This window comes from Salmo salar, chromosome 22, assembly GCF_965601325.2.
Source record: "Salmo salar chromosome 22, fSalSal1, whole genome shotgun sequence".
NCBI lineage: Eukaryota > Metazoa > Chordata > Actinopteri > Salmoniformes > Salmonidae > Salmo > Salmo salar.
The window spans coordinates 34,153,723-34,167,913 of record NC_138312.1 but is presented as its reverse complement, the minus strand read 5'-3'; the positions used below and the strand labels follow the sequence as shown (position 1 = coordinate 34,167,913).

The 14,191-nt window shown below is 42.2% G+C and overlaps 1 protein-coding gene across 3 annotated transcripts in view; it reads left to right on the top strand.

The window, feature by feature from the left end:
* Positions 1–14,191, top strand: part of LOC106583165 (inositol 1,4,5-trisphosphate-gated calcium channel ITPR1) — a 178,362-nt gene that overhangs the window by 57,229 nt on the left and 106,942 nt on the right. For all 3 annotated transcript variants that reach the window (XM_045705740.2, XM_045705739.2, XM_045705741.2), the window contains exons 13-18: positions 1,386–1,485; positions 1,770–1,930; positions 2,130–2,271; positions 3,938–4,096; positions 8,224–8,396; positions 10,733–10,852. In XM_045705740.2, the coding sequence (XP_045561696.2) occupies positions 1,386–1,485; positions 1,770–1,930; positions 2,130–2,271; positions 3,938–4,096; positions 8,224–8,396; positions 10,733–10,852 (855 nt within the window). The remainder of the gene's footprint in view (positions 1–1,385; positions 1,486–1,769; positions 1,931–2,129; positions 2,272–3,937; positions 4,097–8,223; positions 8,397–10,732; positions 10,853–14,191) is intronic.

Here is a 14,191-nt window from a genome sequence, read left to right as displayed (position 1 = left end):
CAATGCCATCCTGTCTGATGTTCAGACTCTGCTTGCAGATGCAAGAGAAGGAATCCGTACTGCCCTGCCCACTTCACTGTTACTCCAAGCAGAGGAAACTGCAGTTCTGAAATGCATCAAAAAGCATGAAGACTTCTGGCTGAAGCCCATACATGCTGCAGCGTACATGTTGGACCCCAAGTATGCTGGCAAGAGCATCCTGTCTGGTGCAGAGATCAGCGAGGCCTATGGTGTCATCACTACCGTGTCTCGCCGTCTTGGCCTGGATGAGGGCAAGGTTCTTGGCAGTCTGGTGAAATATACTTCCAAGCAAGGGTTTTGGGATGGAGATGCAATATGGCAGTCGTGCCAACATATCTCATCAGCCGCTTGGTGGAAAGGACTTTGTGGATCTGAGGCTCTTTCCCCTGTTGCCTCCATCATCCTCCAAATCCCACCAACATCAGCCGCCTCAGAGCGCAACTGGTCCTTGTTTGGGAACACACACACCAAAGCACGCAACAGGCTGACCAATACAAGGGTTGAAAGATTGGTTGCCATACGGCAAATTTCTGTCTTTTTGAGCCTGACAACAAGCCATCCTCAACAAGGTTGGAAAGTGACAGTGAAGATGAGGCCTCAGAGTCTGATGTTCAAGAGGTGGACATTGGAGGTCCAGGGAGAAGACATGGAAGCCTGAGAGGAAGACCACCAAAGCTTTCATTTCCGGACTATCATCTTACGTATGTTGAAAAGGTTTTTTGGAGATGCGATGGATGAGTGGGGATCGTTCAATATTCCCTTTCTTTTGTTGTTCAGTGAAATCATCCCATGTGAAGAGGCAACTCATTTAATTAAAGTTCAATTCGTAACAAAATTTTCGTTTTTTTTTTTCTATTGGAAGGATTTAATCATTTGTAATTATGTCTACTTATGATAAGGTAAAAGGTTTATGTTTCTGTCTCCATATGATATGGTAAATATATCCAATGCAACAAACATCTAAAATTAAAGGTATTAATATACATTTGCATATATTCCCGTTAATTCCCATGGAAAGTGTCCACCTCTAAATATTCTCCAAAATGTGCAACCCTACTCGAGACTGACTTACTGCAGGCCCTGGCCCTGTTCCTTACTAACTATATAGGCTACAGTACCTACTCAAGTGTGTGGTTGAGTTTTATACATGTGAGATACTATAAGATGTTGTGTTTGGATTACAGTAACCACTATTATTATGATCTCCCTCTCTGTACTGGAATGCATCAGATGAGATGTATTTAATTAGAGGCACACTTCCATTCCACTGTTTGGTATTGCCCAATAAATACTTTATTATTCATTCTGGATTCACAATACTGTGTGTGTGTGTGTGTGTGTGTGTGTGGCGCGCTTGTGCTCAGGAACTCGTACGTGAGGCTCAGACACCTATGCACCAACACATGGGTCCACAGCACCAACCACCCCATCGACAAGGAGGAGGAGAAACCTGTCATGCTACGTGTGAGTGACCGCTCAGCCAGCCATTAAGACTAGCCAGTTTGTGAGACCTTACCAATAGTCTGTCTAACCCAATCTTTAACTCCTGTACATTATGATTGGTCTGTCCCAGATAAATAGTCCAACCCAAACATTACTCAATAATATAATAATACCCTTATAATAGTTTAGATAGACAATTGATCTGATGACCAGGTGCACTATTGAATACTATTCTATTTGTGAGTTTACTTATGAGAAATAATTACATTTTACAATTCTAATTCACGTATCACTGTTATTTTAAGATTGGCACGTCTGCACTGAAAGAAGACAAAGAGGCTTTTGCCATCGTACCTGTTTCGCCCGCCGAAGTCAGAGACCTGGACTTTGCCAACGATGCCAGTAAAGTGTTGGCCTCCATCGCAGGCAAACTGGAGAAGGGCACCATCACTCAGAATGAGAGAAGGTACATGGCAGTAATTTTGGTGCTCTCTGCATTCTTTACCTCTTCAATGTTGGCACCAAACCCTTACTGGAATGTAATGTCCTTGGAACTCTTGGTATCAACATTAAGGATTCTAAATCTCAAATATAATTAGCTGAACTCTGGATATTTACGGTTGTGCCTCTTCCTGTGTGTGACTTCCTGTTCCTGTGTCGTTCAGGGCGGTAACCAAGCTTCTGGAGGACCTGGTGTTCTTCGTGGTGGACATCCCCAACAATGGCCAGGATGTTCTGGAGATCATGGTCAACAAGCCCAACAGAGAGAGACAGAAACTCATGAGGGAACAGAACATCCTCAAACAGGTAGAGGACCATGTCATTCATAAGGGACAACCAGAACTTCCACAGACTGAAGGGGTGAATAAAGGCTCAGGACGGTTACTTGATTCCTTTTCAATGTGGATACATTTTGGAGCAAGCTCCTTTGTCTACTATTAACCTCTCTGGGCCAGTGGGACGCTTGCGTCCCACCCTAGTAAACAGCCAGTGGAATCGCGTCGCGCGAAATACAAATACCTCATAAATGCTGTAACTTCAATTTCTCAAATATATGACTATTTTACACCATTTTATAGATACACCTCTCCTGAATCGAACCACGTTGTCCGATTTCAAAAAGGCTTTACAGCAAAAGCAAAACATTAGATTATGTTAGAGTACCCTGCCAAAAAAAATCACACTGCCATTTTCAAAGCAACTAGCATGCATCACAAATACCCAAAACACAGCTAAATGCAGCACTAACCTTTGACAATCTTCATCAGATGACACTCCTAGGACATCATGTTACACAATACATGCATTTTTTGTTCGATAAAGTTCATATTTGTATATAAAAACAGCATTTTACATCGGCGCATGACGTTCAGAAAATATTTTCCCTCAAATGCTTCCGGTGAATCAGCGCTACAATTTACAAAATTACTATTCGAAAAACATTGTTAAAATGTAATATTGTCATTTAAAGAATTATAGATTAACATCTCGTGAATGCAACCGCATTGCCAGATTTAAAAATAACTTTACTGGGAAATCACACTTTGCAATAAACGACATGGTATGCTCAGAAAAATAGGCTAGGCGATACATGTTAGCGCCATCTTGGAACCATCTAAAATCAAATATACTATTGTAAATATTCCCTTTGATTATCTTCATCAGAAGGCACTTCCAGGAATCCCAGGTCCACAACAAATGTAGTTTTGTTCGAAAAAGTTAATAATTTATGTCCCAATAGCTCCTTCTTGTTAGCGCGTTCCGAAGGCTACTCATAATGTACGAGGGGCGCTGGACTTGTCGTCACGAATCTGCAAAAAATATATATTTACGTTCGTTCAAACATGTCAAACGTTGTATAACATAAATCTTTAGGGCCTTTTTCAACCAGAGCTTCAATAATATTCAAGGCGGACGATTGCATTGTCTTACTAAACGTTTCGGAACAAAAGGGTTCCCAGGGGCGCCCGCGTCATAGTAGTAATGGCCCTCCCCCTGTGACCAACTTTCCAAGCCTCTCTTTCGGTCAGTTTCTACCATAGAAGACTCAAACCACTTTGTAAAGACTGTTGACATCTAGTGGAAGCCTTAGGAAGTGCTAAATGATTAATAAGTCCCTGTGTGTTTCAATGGCAAAGGCTTGAAAGTGATTCCACACATCAGATTTCCACTTCCTGTTAGGATTTGTCTTGAGTTCTGTAATACTCAAAGACACCATTCAAACAGTTTTAGAAACTTTAGATTGTTTTCTATCCAAATCTACTAATTATATGCATATTCTAGTAGTAACCAGGAGTAGTAACCAGATTAAATCGGGTACGTTTTTTATCCGGCCGTGCAAATACTGCCCCCTATCCCCAACAGTTTTTAACCTATATAACGAACTTTGTCATCCTTCACCAAAATTTATTTCACCAAATACATTTTCTTAACCTGATGGAACATCATCCAACTGATGGAATTTTGTGTTCAGATCTTCAAGTTACTGCAGGCTCCATTCACAGACAGCGGGGACGGGCCCATGCTACGATTGGAGGAGCTGGCCGACCAGCGCCACACACCCTTCAGACACATCTGTCGCCTGTGTTACCGCGTGTTACGCCACTCTCAACAGGACTACCGCAAGAACCAGGTACAGCAACGTGGTAACGGTCAAGGCCTACTAGTCTGATCCTTCTAAAGCCACACAAGGACACATATGACAGGTCACATGACTGGTCTGGTCACAAAACAACCACTACCACCAACCTTATCCCTAGCCCCTTAACCTAACCCCAACCCTTTCAATGTTTGCTGATCTGAAGATACTAGATGAGTTTAAGGAATATGATTGAAGTTCCCCTTAGTTCATTGGAGGTCTAGGTGGAGTCATCACCATTTGGCTTCTATACACCTACAGTATCTGGTTACTTTAGGTCTGCAGACCCTAACAGGCTCCAGTAAAGGAAGGGAATAGGGGTTGTTTTCACATGCTGTTCTGGGCAGTGTTCCAGCAGACCGAGTCTTAACCCATAGCCTATAGATCAAGCCACAGCACTTATGCAATTAGCCTAAATACTGTCTGATGGCACTTAAAGGGATACTTTGGGAGTTTGTCAAAAAAGCCTTTTATCTACTTCCCCAGAGTAAGATCAACTCATGGATAATGGATGAACTCATGGTCTCTGCATCCAGTATGAAGGAAGTTAGAGGTAGTTTCACAAGCCAATGCTAACTAGCATTAGCGCAATAACAAGAAATCTATGCTACACTACATGACCAAAAGTATGTGGACACTCATTCCAACATTCATTCCAAAATCATGGGCATTAATATGGAGGTGGTCCTCCTTTGCTGCTATAACAGCCTCCACTCTTCTGGTTAGGCTTTCCACTAGATGTTGGAACATTGCTGCGGGGACTTGCTTCCATTCAGCCACGAGCATTAGTGAGGTTCGGCACTGATGTTTGGCAATTAGGCCTGGCTCGCAGCCGGCGTTCCAATTCATCCCAAAGGTGTTCGATGGGGTTGATGTCAGGGCTCTGTGCAGGCCAGCCAAGTTCTTCTACACCAATCTCGACAAACCATTTCTGTATGGACCTTGCTTTGTGCACGGGCGCATTGTCATGCTGAAACAGGGAAGTCCCTTTCCCCAAACTGTTGTCGTAAAGTTGGAAGCACAGAAGGGTCTACAATGTCACTGTATGCTGTAACATTTAGATTTCCCTTCACTGGAACTAAGGGGCCTAGGCAGAACCATGAAAACAGCCCCAGACCATTATTCCTCCTCCACCAAACTTTACAGTTGGCACTATGCATTGGGGCAGGTAGCGTTGTCCTGCCATTCGCCAAACTCAGATTCGTCCGTCGGACTGCCAGATGGTGAAGTGTGATTCATCACTCCAGAGAACGTGTTTCCACTGCTTCAGAGTCCAATGGTGGCGAGTTCTACACCACTCCAGACAACGCTTGGCATTGCACATGGTGATCTTAGGCTTGTGTGCGGTTTCACAATAACAGCACTTACAGTTGACCGGGGCAGCTCTAGTAAGGCAGAAATTTGACGAACTGACTTGTTGGAACGGGGGCATCCTATGACAGTGCAACGTTGAAAGTCACTGAGCTCTTCAGTAAGACTAATCTACTGCCAATGTTTGTCTAAGGAGATTGCATGGCTGTGTGCTCTATTTTATACACCTGTCAGCAACGGGTGTGGCTGAAATAGCCAAATCCACTCATTTGAAGGGATGTCCTGGTTTTTCAATTACACTAACACTAGTTAGCAACTCCCTTCAAACTGCACGCAGAGACATAAAGACTGTGTCCACGAGTTAATCGGACTCTGGGGGAAGTACAGTTGAAGTCGGAAGTTTACACCTTAGCCAAATACATTTCAACTCAGTTTTTCACAATTCCTGACATTTAATCCTAGTAACAATTCCCTGTCTTAGGTCAGTTAATTTACTTTATTTTAAGAATGTGAAATGTCAGAATAATAGTAGGGAGAATGATTTATTTCAGCTTTTATTTCTTTCATCACGTTCCCAGTGGGTCAGAAGTTTACATACACTCAATTAGTATTTGGTAGCACTGCCTTTAAATTGTTTAACTGGGCTGTCGGGGCCTTCCCGCCCCCGTTGGGAATTTTAGCCCATTCCTCCTGACAGAACTGGTGTAACTGAGTCATGTTTGTAGGCCTCCTTGCTCGCACACACTTTTTCAGTTCTGCCCACAAATATTCTATGGGATTGAGGTCACACCAGAGGACATTTCTCCAAAAAGTACGATCTTTGTCCCCATGTGCAGTAGCAAACCGAAGTCCGGCTTTTTTATGGCGGTTTTGGAGCAGTGGCTTCTTCCTTGCTGAGCGGCCATTCAGGTTATATCGATATAGGACTTGTTTAACTGTGGATATAGATACTTTTGTACCGGTTTCCTCCAGCATCTTCACAAGGTCCTTTGCTGTTGTTCTGGGATTGATTTGCACTTTTCGCACCAAAGTACGTTCATCTCTAGGAGACAGAACGTGCTTTTTTCTGAGGTCTTGGCTGATTTCTTTTGATTTTCCCATGATGTCAAGCAAAGTTTGAAGGTAGGCCTTGAAATACATCCACAGGTACACCTCCAATTGACTCAACTGATGTCAATTAACCTATCAGAAGCTTCTACAGCCATGACATCATTTTCTGGAATTTTCCAAGCTGTTTAAAGGCACAGTCAACTTAGTGTATGTAAACTTCTGACCCACTGGAATTGTGATACAGTGAATTATAAGTGAAATAATCTGTCTGCAAACAATTGTTGGGAAAATGATTTGTTTCATGCGCAAAGTAGATGTCCTAACCGACTTGCCAAAACTATAGTTTGTTAACAAGAAATTTGTGGCGTGGTTGAAAAACGAGTTGTAATGACTCCAACATAAGTGTATGTAAACTTCCGACTTCAACTGTAAATAAACTGCTTCACTGCCCAAAATCCTGAAGTCTCCCTTTAATGTAAAGGCCATGCCATTCATAGAGAGCTGTAATTGAATGTGGTGTTCAGTCAGTGTCAACTATACTCACATTCTGCCTTCATCAAACGTTCAACTACCCCAGCCCTCCCTCCCAGGGTGCAAGACCCGCACCCCCGCTCTCAGACATACACACACACACACACACACACACACACACACACACACACACACACACACACACACACACACACACCTCACACGATCGCACTCCTAGAGAAATAACTTGCATTGTCCATATACACTCAGACAGACACAGAAGCATGTCTCTCTGCTCCCACTTTCACATACTGTGTAATTGTTGGAATGGTGGCTGAATTCAGCTGAAGGAGGAAGGCTGCCTGATGTCTGTGGAAAGGCTCTGTTCTCTGTCTCAGATGAATGCTGTAGGCCTTTGATACTGCCACACTAATACTGTCTCCATTAGCAGGGACTGTCATTCTCTCTGTAGCCTAATGACGTTACACTGGTCAGTCCAGTTGAACAATTCCAGGAAAATTGGGAAATTACCCATGGGAGAATTGTAAGGTAATCTGTGGATTTTACGTGGGGAATCTTAGATTTGATCTTCCAATGAATACTAAGAAATTACTTTAGCCTGTACTACATTAAATGAATTGTTGTTGAAGTAATGAGTGGGAAAGTTAGGTCAGGAATACTGAGACAACAATGGAAAAGGGGGATATCTTGTCAGTTGTACAACTGAATGCATTCAACGGAAATGTGTCTTCCGCATTTAACCCAACCCCTCTGAATCAGAGAGGTGCGGAGGGCTGCCATAATCAACATCCACGTCTTCGGCGCCCGGGGAACAGGGCCTTGCCCAGGGGCAGAACGACAGATTTTTACCTTGTCAGCTCGGGGATTCGATCCAGCAACCTTTCGGTTACTGGCCCAATGCTCTAACCACAAGGCTACCTGCCGCATAGTCTTAGTAAACTAGTAGCAAGCTGGATCACACTATGAACACATTGTCATTAAAACTCTAAATCAAAGTGGCTAACCATTCAACAGAGTTTACATTATTTGATTGACCTGATTCACAATTATTTATTTGAGCTCATTCAATAGCAAGGCATCAATGTAACATTTGCTATTTAGTAGACACTTTTATCCATTGAGTGCATAGATTTTCTAATGGTTGGCCCCAGCCGAAATCCGACCCACAACCCCTAGTGCCATGCGCTTACTAACTGAGCCACACAGGACCACAATCCCAATGTTGGGATAATGTTTGACTAAGATCAGGGGCTGTGTTTGTCCAATAGGAGTACATAGCCAAGCAGTTTCGCTTCATGCAGAAGCAGATCGGTTATGATGTTCTAGCTGAGGACACTATCACAGCCCTGCTCCACAACAACCGCAAGCTGCTGGAGAAGCACATCACTGCTGCAGAGATAGACACCTTCGTCAGCCTCGTCAGGAAGAACCGGGAGCCCAGGTGTGTGTGTGTGTGTGTGTGCAGTACTGGTCAATAGTTTGGACACACCTATTCATTCAACGTTATATCTTTATTTTTACTATTTTCTACATTGTGGAATAATAGTGAAGACATCAACACTATGAAATAACGCATATGGAATCATGTAGTAAACAAAAAAGCGTTAAATCAAAATACATTTGATATTCTTCAAAGTAGCCACCCTTTGCCTTGATGACAGCTTTGCACACTCTTGGCATTCTCTCAACCAGCTTCATGAGGTAGTCACCTGGAATGCATTCAATTGACAGGTGTGCCTTGTTAAAAATTAATTTGTGGAATTTCTTTCCTTCTTAATGCGTGTGAGCCAATCAGTTGTATTGTGACAAGGTTGGGTTGGTATATAGAAGATAGCTCTATTTGGTAAAAGACCAAGTCCATATTATGGCAAGAACAGCTCAAATAAGCAAAGAGAAATGACAGTTCATCATTACTTTAAGACATGAAGGTCAGTCAATGCGGAACATTTCAATAACTTTTAAAGTTTCTTCAAGTGCAGTCACAAAAACCATCAAGCGCTATGATGAAACTGACTCTCAAGAAAGACACAGAGTTACCTCTGCTACAGAGTTCATTAGAGTTACCAGTCTCATAAATTGCAGCCCAAATAAATGCTTCACAGAGTTAAAGTAACAGACACATCTCAACATCAACTGTTCAGAGGATGTCTCCACCCGCTGATCCTCAACGCTGGGGCCCCAGAAGGGTGCGTTCTCAGCCCTCTCCTGTACTCCCTGTTCACCCATGACTGCGTGGCCATGCACGCCTCCAACTCAATCATCAACTTTGCAGACGACTCTACAGTGGTAGGCTTGATTACCAACAATGACGAGACGGTCTACAGGGAGGAGGTGAGGGCCCTCGGAGTGTGGTGTCAGGAAAATAACCTCACACTCAACGTCAACAAAACAAAGGAGATGATCGTGGACTTCAGGAAACAGCAGAGGGAGCATCCCCCTATCCACATCGACGGGATAGTAGTGGAGAGGGTGGAAAGTTTTAAGTTCCTCGGAGTACACATCGCAACCTTTTACAGATGCACAATCGAGAGCATCCTGTTGGGCTGTTTCACCGCCTGGTACGGCAACTGCTCCACCCACAACCGTAAGGCTCTCCAGAGGGTAGGGAGGTCTGCACAACGCATCACTGGGGGTAAACTACCTGCCCTCCAGGACACCTACACAGGAAGGCCAAAAAGATCATCAAGGACAACAACCAACCGAGCCACTGCCTGTTCACCCCGCTATCATCCAGAAGGCGAGGTCAGTACAGGTGCATCACAGCTAGGACCGAGAGACTGAAAAACAGATTATTTCTCAAGGCCATCAGACTGTTAAACAGCCATCACTAACATTGAGTGGCTGCTGCCAACATACTGACCTATGCCGTTCGGCCATCACTCATTCATATATTTTTATGTACATATTCTTATTCATTCCTTTACACTTGTGTGTATAAGGTAGTTGTGAAATTGTTAGGTTAGACTACTTGTTAGATATTACTGCATGGTCGGAACTAGAAGCACAAGCATTTCGCTACACTTGCATTAACGTCTGCTAACCATGTGTATGTGACAAATAAAATTTAATTTGAAGAAGGAGAGTGTTACATCAGATGACCTGGCCTTCACAATCACCCGACCTCAACCCAATTGAGGTGGTTTGGGATGAGTTGGACTCTTGCAGAGTGAAGGAAAAGCAGCCAACAAGTGCTCAGCATATGTGGGAAATCCTTCAAGACTGTTAGAAAAACGTTCCAGGTGAAGCTGGTTGAGAGAATGCCAAGAGTGTGCTAAGCTGTCATCAAGGCAGAATCTCAAATATAAAATATTGAACACTTATTTTTTTGCTTACTACATGATTCCATATGTGTTATTTCATAGTTTTGATGTCTTCACTGTTATTCTACAATGTAGAAATAAAGAAACCCTTTTGACCAGTATTGTATGTGATCACTGCATGCTCACATGTTTGTGTGTGCAGTACATGTTTTTGGTACAGATTTTAGTGTGTTAATTTGCATGTCTTGATATCGGTATGTATGCTCTTTATAGCCAGATATATTAATGTGTTCTATGTAATTTAATTGAAGACATCAAGGGAGTAAAACACTGTGGAGTGTATTGTAAGCTGCTTAAGGTCAGATGGTATTTCTTCTCCTGTCATTTAATTGTGGTCAAGTTAAGCTTTTGGGGAATTTTTTAATGGCGACTGATCATAGGTCTATAGAACGGTGTGTTTGTTTTTGTGTACATGTGAACGTCTTTGTCCATTGAATGATCTGTGTGTGTCTTCCAGGTTCCTGGACTACCTGTCTGACTTGTGTGTGTCTATGAACAAGTCTATCCCTGTAACCCAGGAGCTCATCTGTAACGCAGTCCTGGACCCCACCAACGGAGACATCCTCATAGAGACTAAGTATGTCTCCTCGCCTCTCCATTCCTCTCTTCTCCTATGAAGAATCAATCAATACCTTATAGAAACATATTTTCTAAACATTTAATAATATCCTATGGTTGTTGGTCTATAGTCTATCACAGGTTGTTCTAGTATGGCAGATAAAGAGCTCGATCTTCAGTGCAGTACTACTCTCTAGTGAAGTGTGTTCGGTTGGATCTCTTTCAGTCACACAGATCAAGGTGACAATAGGATGGAGTGTTTACTCCTGATGCACCCACACGGTGACCTTGAGCTCTACAGAACAATGAGTCCTCATGGTTGTCCTAATGGACATGCCTAACTACAGTGCCTTCAGAAAGTATTCACACCCCTTGATTTTTTTCCACATTACCCATGACACATGCAGCACAGGATGGTCCATCCTGTACACACAACCAGGTTTATGGTTAATAATAATATATGGTATGGTCATTTAGCAATATACAGTGCCTTCAGAAAGGCACACTTTGATGTGTTACAGCCTGAATTTAAAATGAATTAACTTTAGATTTAATTTGTCGCTGGCCTACACACAATACCCCATAATGTCAAAGTGGAATGTTTTTCAAAATGTTTACAAATTAATTAAAACAGCTGAAATGTCTTTAGTCAATAAGAATTCAAGCCCTTTGTTATGGCAAGCCTAAATAAGTTCAAGAGTAAAAAATTTGCTTAACAAGTCACATACCAAATGATATTGGCTCACATGATTTTTGAATGACTCCCTCTTCTCTGTGCCCAACACACAATTATCTGTAATGTCCCTCAGACGAGCAGTGAAATTCAACCACAAAGACCAGGGAGGTTTTCCAATGCTTCACAAAGAAGGGCACCTATTGGTAGATGGGTAAAAAGAAAAAAGCACACATTGAATATCCCTTTGAGCATGGTGAAGTTATTAATTACACCTTGGATGGTCTATCAATAGACCCAGTCACTACAAAGATTAATACACCCAGTCCTTCCTAACTCAGTTGCTGGAGAGGAAGGAAACCACTCAGGGATTTCACCATGAGGCCTGTGGTGACTTTAAATCAATTACAGAGTTTATTGGCTGTGATAGGAGAAAAGTGAGGATGGATCAACATTGTAGTTACTCCACATTACTATCCTAATTGACAGAGTGAAAATAAGGAAGCCTGTATAGAATACAACATATTCTAAAACATGATTCCTGTTTGCAACAAGGCACTAAAGTAATATTGCAAAACAAAAATGATAAAGCGATCAACTTTTTCTCCTGAATACAAAGTGTTATGTTTGGGGCAAATCCAATACAACACATTACTGATGACCACTCCATATTTTCAAGCATAGTGGTGGCTACATCATCCTGTGGGTATGCTTGTCATTGTTAAGGACTGAGGAGATTTTCACGATAATAAATAAACAGAATGGAGCTAAGCACAGGCAAAATCCTAGAGGAAAACCTGGTTCAGTCTGCTTTCCACCAGAAACTGGGAGAAGAATTCACCTTTCAGCAGGACAATAACCTACAACACAAGGCCAAATCTATCCTGGAGTTGCTTACCAAGAAGATGGTGAATGTTCCTGACTGGCAGAGTTAAAGTTTTGACTTAAATCTGCTTGAAAATCTATGTCAAGACCTGAAAATGGTTGTCTAGCAATGATCAACAACCAATTTGATAGAGCTTGAAGAATTTTGAAAAGAATAATGGGAAAATGTTGCACAATCCAGGTATGGAAAGCTCTTAGAGATTTACTCAGAAAGATGCCAAATGTGTCTCTACGAAGTATTGACTCAGGTGTGTGTGAAGACTTTTTTTTATTAATTAGATATTTCTCTGTTTAATTTTCAATACATTTTCAATCATTTCTAAAAGCATGATTTCACTGTGTCATTATAGGGTATTGTGTGTAGATAACTTTTTTTTAAAATCCATTTTGAATTTGAGCTGTAACTCAACACAATGTGGAATAAGTCAAGGGGCTTGAATACTTTCTGAAGGCACTGTAGTAGAGAAAAACATGTAGCCATTCAGTAAACGTCTGTTCTTTCAGACCAAAAAATGCTTCACGATTGCAAAGCACTTAATATCTCCATGTGTGCCATGGCTCGAAAGTACAAGGCTTGCATTCATTTGTACCTATGTGTTCTGTTCTCAGTGATACACAAATGAAGAGGCAGGTTTACCCCTCTCAGAACTCCATGTGATGCCTTTTGGTTCAACCAAAGTGTATTCCCGAGCTATATGAGGCCAAAGACGTGGATTAAGGCAGCCCCCCGCACATCTCTGATTCAGAGTGGTTGGTTTAAATGGGGAAGACACATTTCGGTTGAATGCATTCAGTTGTGCAACTGACTAGGTATCCCCTTTCCCCTAAATGTGTTAGTGGTGTGTATCGTCACGCCAACATGTTTGTATGTACCTCACTAGCCCAGCTCCAACACACCTGATTCAGCTAATCTGCGTTTGGTCTTCAATTTAGACCACATTTACTTTACCAGTGTTTCCGAGCAGGGCTGGTACAAGACTGGTGCTGTCCAGGTTTGAGATCAAATACTGTTTCCACTCCCTGAATAGTCATGATTGTGATTGGGTAATCTGATCCTAGATGTGTGGCTAGAGGGGTTAGCTCTGTTCCTCTCCTCCCCAGACTGGTGCTGTCTAAGTTTTTAAAAATCAGGGCTGTGATTCAAACTCATAAAAGACACCCTCGTCCACCTACCCTCGCCTTATGCCTTTGGGGGAATCCCCGTCACCATCTTGGAGGGCGGTCCAAATGATTAGCCACGCAAGGGAAATTTGCAACGTAAGCCCCTCAGCCCTCGTTTTTAGTTGAGTTTGCGAGTGTACAATTATGTTCACTCCGGGGCCTGAAACTCCCCATAATTCAATTCGCAACGATTGTACATCCGCTAAGAAAAGTCAGCCAAAACTTAAAAACAACATCAATGGAGAAGTCAACATACAAGTGTAAATAAAAACGAATGTAAAAAGGTTAGAAATTGTGCTACTAATGCACACGACGGCACAAACATGTCTCGTAAAAGTAATGATGTTTTGTCTAGTTAGCTTTTGGAAATTGTAGAAATAAAACATTTTACTTCCTCAGAAATTCCAGCTAGGCAGGCTAACGTTAGTTAGCTAATTAATTTGCTAGCTATCATACAGTAGGCATATATTAATAATTATATAGTTAATATAAGTAGACATGCAATCATAATTGACTGTAGTACATATAAAGCACCCACAAGCTACCAGTGGCTGAAAACACAATCACCGCGGGATGAACGAGTGACGAATTTCCGAGCAAGGGCGGTCCATTTAAAACTAATTCCTTACTCCCTCCCCT